Below are 5,954 nucleotides of genomic sequence, written 5' to 3'. Positions count from 1 at the left end.
GGATGTTTGGGTCCTCAGGGTTAGTCGCAGAGTTAACAGCCTCGTTAGAGGAGGGGTTGTTTTGAGTGTGGGGGGACTTGAGTCATCTCAATAGGGATTGTACCATGCTTCTGAGTAGTGTACCACATCAGGGCACGCAGTCCATGGTTCTAGCGCCAACAGCTATACCAACCACACAACCAGTTAGGGGTGGAGCTCAATCTATTTGGGGCCATCCTAGAGGGGGAGGTCAGTCAGGTAGAGGACATTCCTATTGTTATGCATTCCTGGCCAAACTGGAGGTAGTTGTTTTAGATGCCGCAATCACAGGTATTAATTTAGTATACCACATGGATGCTTCAGTATTATTTGACCCTGGTTCCACATATTCTTATATTTCATCATATTTTGCTCATTATTTGGATATGCCTCGTAATTCTCTTGATATTCTTATTTATGTATCTACAACTGTTAGGGATTCTATTGTGGTAGATCATGCATTTCGATCTTGTATGGTTACCGTTGAGGTGATGAGACGAATGTTGATCTTCTATTGCTCAACATGGTTGATTTTGAGGTGATTTTGGGTATGGATTGGTTATCTTCATACCATGCTATCCTTGACTATCACGCTAAGACTATGATATTGGCGATGCTGGGGTTGCCATGGTTGGAATGGAGGGGTTTACTTGGTCACGCTCCTAATAGAGTTATTTCATTTTTGAAGGCTCGGCAGATGGTTGAGAATGAATGTTTGGTGTATTTGGACTTTGTGGAGATGTTAGTGCTTATAATCCAACTGTTGAGTCAGTTCCAATAGTAAGGGAGTTCCCAGATATGTTTTTTGCAGACCTACCGACCATGCCACTTGATAGGGATAAGGACTTTGGTATTGATCTTTTGTCGGGAACTCGACCCATATCTATCCTACTGTTATAGGAATTGCTTGATAAGGGTTTCATCAGGGTGAGTGTTTCACCTTAGGGTGTGCCGGTATTATTTGTGAAGAAGAAGGATGGTTTGATGAGGATGTGCATTAACTACAAGCAATTGAACATAGTTACCATCAAGTACAAATATCCACCTCCACTTATTGATGATTTATTTCATCAGTTTCAAGGTGTCGGGGTGTTCTCAAAGATTAACTTGAGATCAGTTTATCATCAGCTAAAGATTAGGTCTTCGGACATTCCTAATAAGACTTTAAGGACCCATTATGGCCTCTATGAGCTTTTGGTGATGTCTTTTGGTTTGACTAATGACCCATCAACTTACATGCATTTGATGAACAATGCATTTCAGCCTTATTTGGATTCCTTCGTTATTGTATTAGTTGATGATATATTGGTGTATTTCTGTAGTAGGGAGGAGCACGAGCAGTATTTGAGGATTGTGCTTTAGATTTTGAGGGAGAAGAAGTTGTATGCTAAGTTTTCCAAGTGCGCATTTTGGTTGGATTATGTGGAATTCCTGAGCCACGTGGTATCTAGTGATGGGATCAAGGTGGACCTGAAGAAGATTGAGGCAATTCAGTGTTAGCCCAGACCTTCTACCGCTACAGAGGTTAGGAGTTTTTTATTAGGGGTGCTTATCGGGCGGATAATTATGCTTAACGGTTCGGTCAGGGCCAAACGGCTAAATGCATAGTTCAAACTGTATCTGTTAGTTGTATAGCTAGCCAAGCAATGTTGAATAAGTTTAATGAAGAATAACTCAACAAAGTCAGAATAGTCCTATCCCAGAAGACATAGAGAAACAAGATGGAAAGAGGACAACATAACTTCAGTACGTACTGTAATAGGGATATATTCATAATTGGACAATTGTAATATTATAAAATTCTCTACGTACTGAAATAGTATGTCCAAAACTTATGAAAAATCTTTCAGTTTGTGACAAATTTATATATTGTATAATGTAAAGTACTTCTAATGTTAAGGAAACTATGTTTTACTTGTTATTTTTATACAATATTAGATCGAGACAAACTTAAGTGATGTGACATAACTAGAAAATAATTTTACTGAGAATGTTTAACATTTAATATATTATATATAAAAAGTAACAATTTTCCCGTAAAGAGTATTCAACTTACCATTCACCATAAGCCATATACGACAGCAAAGCGAACCTTACCAAATCTGGGTTAAAAAATCTCTTCATGTCTATAATAGCTACGGACATACGACAATTCTATTGAGAATTAGAAGGAATTTAGCCATTTAGGTTTTAATAGTATTTTATATATATAGGGGTAAAAGTATAAATATAAAAATTCTTAACGGGTTAACGGTTTACCCGATAAAAAAATTGAGTAATACGCCCCCAAACCGTTAAGCCGTTAATCATAAAATCTCAATCCGTTCACCATCCATTGCCCCGATAATCCGATACCAATAAGCCAATAAGCCATCCGTTTGGTTCGGTTAACGGTTTCGGTTCGGTTTTGAACAGCCCTATTTCTTATGTTTGGCTGGATACTACCGTCAGTTTGTGGAAGGGGTTTCATCTACAGTAGCTGCATTGACTAGATTGACTTAGAAAGGCACCTTATTCAGATAGTCGGACGAGTGGGAGGAGAGCTTTCAAAAGCTCAAGACTGCTTTGACTATGGCCCCAGTTTTGGTTTTGCCTTCGCGTGATGTACTTGGGGTGTGTGTTGATATAACAGAGTAGGGTGATTTCTTATGCATCGCGCGAGTTGAACCCCCATGAGAGGAACTATCTGGTCCATGATTTTGAGTTGGCAGCTATTGGGCACGCGCTCACAATTTGGAGGCATTATCTATATGGTGTGTCTTATGAGGTTTATATGGATCATCAAAGTTTTCATTATCTATTAAAACAGAAAGATTTGAATTTGACACGGAGGAGATGGTTAGAACTATTGAAGGATTATGATATCACTATTCTCTATCACCCGGTCAAGGCTATTATGATAGCAGAAGCCTTGAGTAGAAAGGCAGAGAGTATGGGAAATTTAGCATTCATTCGAGTTGGGGAGAGGCCTTTAGCTATGGATGTTCAGGCATTGGCCAATAAGGTGGTAATATTGGATATGGCCGAGCCGAGCAGAGTCTTTATGTATGTTGTATCTCGGTCGTCCTTGTTTGAGAATGTTAAGGATCGTCAGTATGATGATCCCCACCTTGCTTGTACTTAGGGACACAATGCATCACGGTGATGCTAAAGATGTGACTATTGGTGATGATGGGGTATTGAGGCTTTAGTGTCGGATCTGTATACCTAATGTGGACGAATTAAGAGAGTTAATTCTTGAGGAGGCTCACAGTTTGTTGTATTCTTTCCATCCAGGTGCTACAAAGATGTATCATGATTTGAATCAGCATAATTAGTGGAGAAGGATGAAGGACAATTTTAATCATGTTTTACGGTATTTGAATTGTCAGCAGGTTAAATATGAGCATCAGAGATTGGGAGATTTGCTTCAGAAGATTGATATAACAGAGTAAAAGTGGGAGCATAATACTATAGACTTCGTGGTGGATTTGCCATGGATTTTGAGGAAGTTTGATGGTATTTGGGTTATTGTGGATCAATTGACAAAATTGGCGCATTTCATTCCAGTTATGACTTCCTACACTTTAGAGAGATTAGATCATATCTTCATCAGAGAGATTGTTTTCCTGTATGGTGTACCTATTTTTATCATATCGAATCATGGTACTCAGTTTACTTCGCATTTCTGGAGGGTTGTTTAGTGTGAGTTAGGCATGTAGGTTGAGTTGAATACTACATTTTATTCTCAGATGGACAGGCAGCCCGAGCGGACCATTCAGATCTTGAAGGATAAGTTCAGAGCCTATGTTATAGATTTTGGAGGCGAGTGGGATTAGTTTGTACTCTAGCAGAGTTTGCCTAAAGCAACAGCTACTAGTCTAGCATCCAGATGGCTCCGTATAAGGCATTATATGGGAGACGGTATCGTTCTTCGGTTGGTTGGTTTGAGCCCGGTGAGACTAGATTATTGGGCACAGATTTGATTCGTGATGCTCTGGAGGAAGTGAAGTTGATTCAGAAGAGGCTTCGTACCGCACAGTCCAAGCATAAGAGTTATACTAATAGGAATGTTCGTGATGTGGAATTCATGGTGGGTGAGAAGGTTCTACTTAGAGTTTCGCCAATAAAGGGCGTAATGAGGTTTGGGAAGAAGGAAAAGTTGAGCCTGAGGTTTATTGTTCCATTCGAGGTTTTGAAGAGAGTTGGTGAGGTGGCTTACAGGCTTGCTTTGCCACCCAGCTTCTTGGGATTTCATTCGGTGTTTCATATTTCCATGATTCGGAAGTACTATGAGGATCCGTCATATGTGTTGGATTTCAATCGGTGCAGTTGGACAAGGATTTAACCTATGATGAGGAGCTGGTGGCTATTTTGGATAGGGATGTTCGGAAGCTGAGGTCGAAGTATATAGCATCGATGAAGGTTCAACAAAGAAGTCAACCGGTCGAGGATATGACTTGAGAAATCAAGTATGATATGCGAAGGATATATCCTCACTTTTCTGGCATTTCAGGTATGACTCTAAACTCGGTCAAGGATGAATGTTTGTTAAAGAGGGGAAGAATGTAATGACCCCACCGGCCGTCTTGTGAATATTAGCCTCATTCACCTATTTGATGTCCCGCATATGTGTATTTGATGTTTGGTGATTTACAAGGATGGTTGGGATTCTTTTCGGGAATGTTTTGGAGTGAATTGAGACACTTAGTCTTATTTTGGAAGCTTAAGTTGTAAGACTTGACCAAAGTTTGACTTTTGTGTAAATGACCTCAGATTCATATTTTTATGGTTCCAAAAGGTTTGTATGGTGGTTTTCGACTTAGGCATATATTCGGATTTGGATTTGGAGGTTCCTAGGTTGATTTGGCTCAAATTGCCGAGAGTTGGCAATTTTAAGGTTTGGAAAGTTCATAAGTTTGATCGTGAGTTGAACTTGAGGCTATCGAGTTTGGGTTATTTTTTTGGGACTTGGAATAGGTCCGTTTAATTCTTTGGAACTTGTGTACAAAGTTTGGGTTCATTCTGGATTGGTTAGGCTTGAATCAGACGCTTGGTTTTTAGTGTTTGAAGTTCTTTAACTTGAATGATGCATTATGTGTTTTGGTGTTCGATTCTTGGTTATGGGTGTATTTTGATGTTTTGAGCTTTCGAACAAGGTTGTATATGGTTTATATACTTGTTGGTGTGATTGGACGGGGTCCCGGGTGGCTCGGGTGAGTTTCAGACCACCTGGAGCATTTTGAAAGTTGCAGATTTTTGCTGGTGTCAGACCCTTCTTTGCGATGGAGCAAGTTAGATCGCGATCGTAGAGTGAACTTGAGCTGGGCAGATTTTTTTTCTTTGCATTCATGATAGTAAGGCCGTAGTCGAAATGAATGCGGCAGATTGGCCTTCACGCTCGCGGCCATGGCGTCTCGTTCACGTAGCAATGAGGCAAGCTGGGGATGGCCAGGTGCTTGGCCTTCATGTTCCCAGGACTAGGACCGCATTCGCGTAGGCCTGTGGAGTTTGTGCATCGTGTTCGCAGGCTGGAGGCCGCATTCACGAAGGGTTATTTTGAGACAGTGAATTTTTGTGCTTCGTGAACGTGAGGTAGTGGCCACTATTCACGAAGGGTATCACTGGACAAACTTATTAGTGTTATAATTTTGGGATTTAGACCTACTATTTCATATTTTGAACCTTAGACTTGGAGAGGGGCGATTGTTGAAGAGGATTTTCACACAAGGCAAGAGCGATAATGACTTCTATTTGATTTTGATATTATATCTTGTTTTTCCATGTATTATTACACATAGATTATGTGATTTGAAAGAGAAATTTAGGGGTTTAGGCTATGATTTTGGAGAGCAAAAATTGGGGATTTGGGAGCTGATTTGAAGTCGGATTTAGATTAAACTTGTATATTTGGACTCGTATTGGAATGGATAACCGGGATTTATGAGTTTGGTCTG

The 5,954-nt window shown here is 40.1% G+C and overlaps 1 protein-coding gene across 1 annotated transcript; it reads left to right on the top strand.

The window, feature by feature from the left end:
- Positions 1 to 3,889: 3,889 nt before the first annotated feature.
- On the top strand, positions 3,890 to 4,345 carry LOC138894113 (uncharacterized). Its single transcript, XM_070178793.1, has one exon. It carries the CDS (start codon positions 3,890 to 3,892, stop codon positions 4,343 to 4,345), a length of 456 nt encoding a protein of 151 aa, XP_070034894.1.
- Positions 4,346 to 5,954: the final 1,609 nt, after the last annotated feature.

This window comes from Nicotiana tomentosiformis, chromosome 6, assembly GCF_000390325.3.
Source record: "Nicotiana tomentosiformis chromosome 6, ASM39032v3, whole genome shotgun sequence".
In the NCBI taxonomy this organism is placed as follows: domain Eukaryota; kingdom Viridiplantae; phylum Streptophyta; class Magnoliopsida; order Solanales; family Solanaceae; genus Nicotiana; species Nicotiana tomentosiformis.
This window is presented reverse-complemented; position numbering and strand designations above follow the sequence as displayed.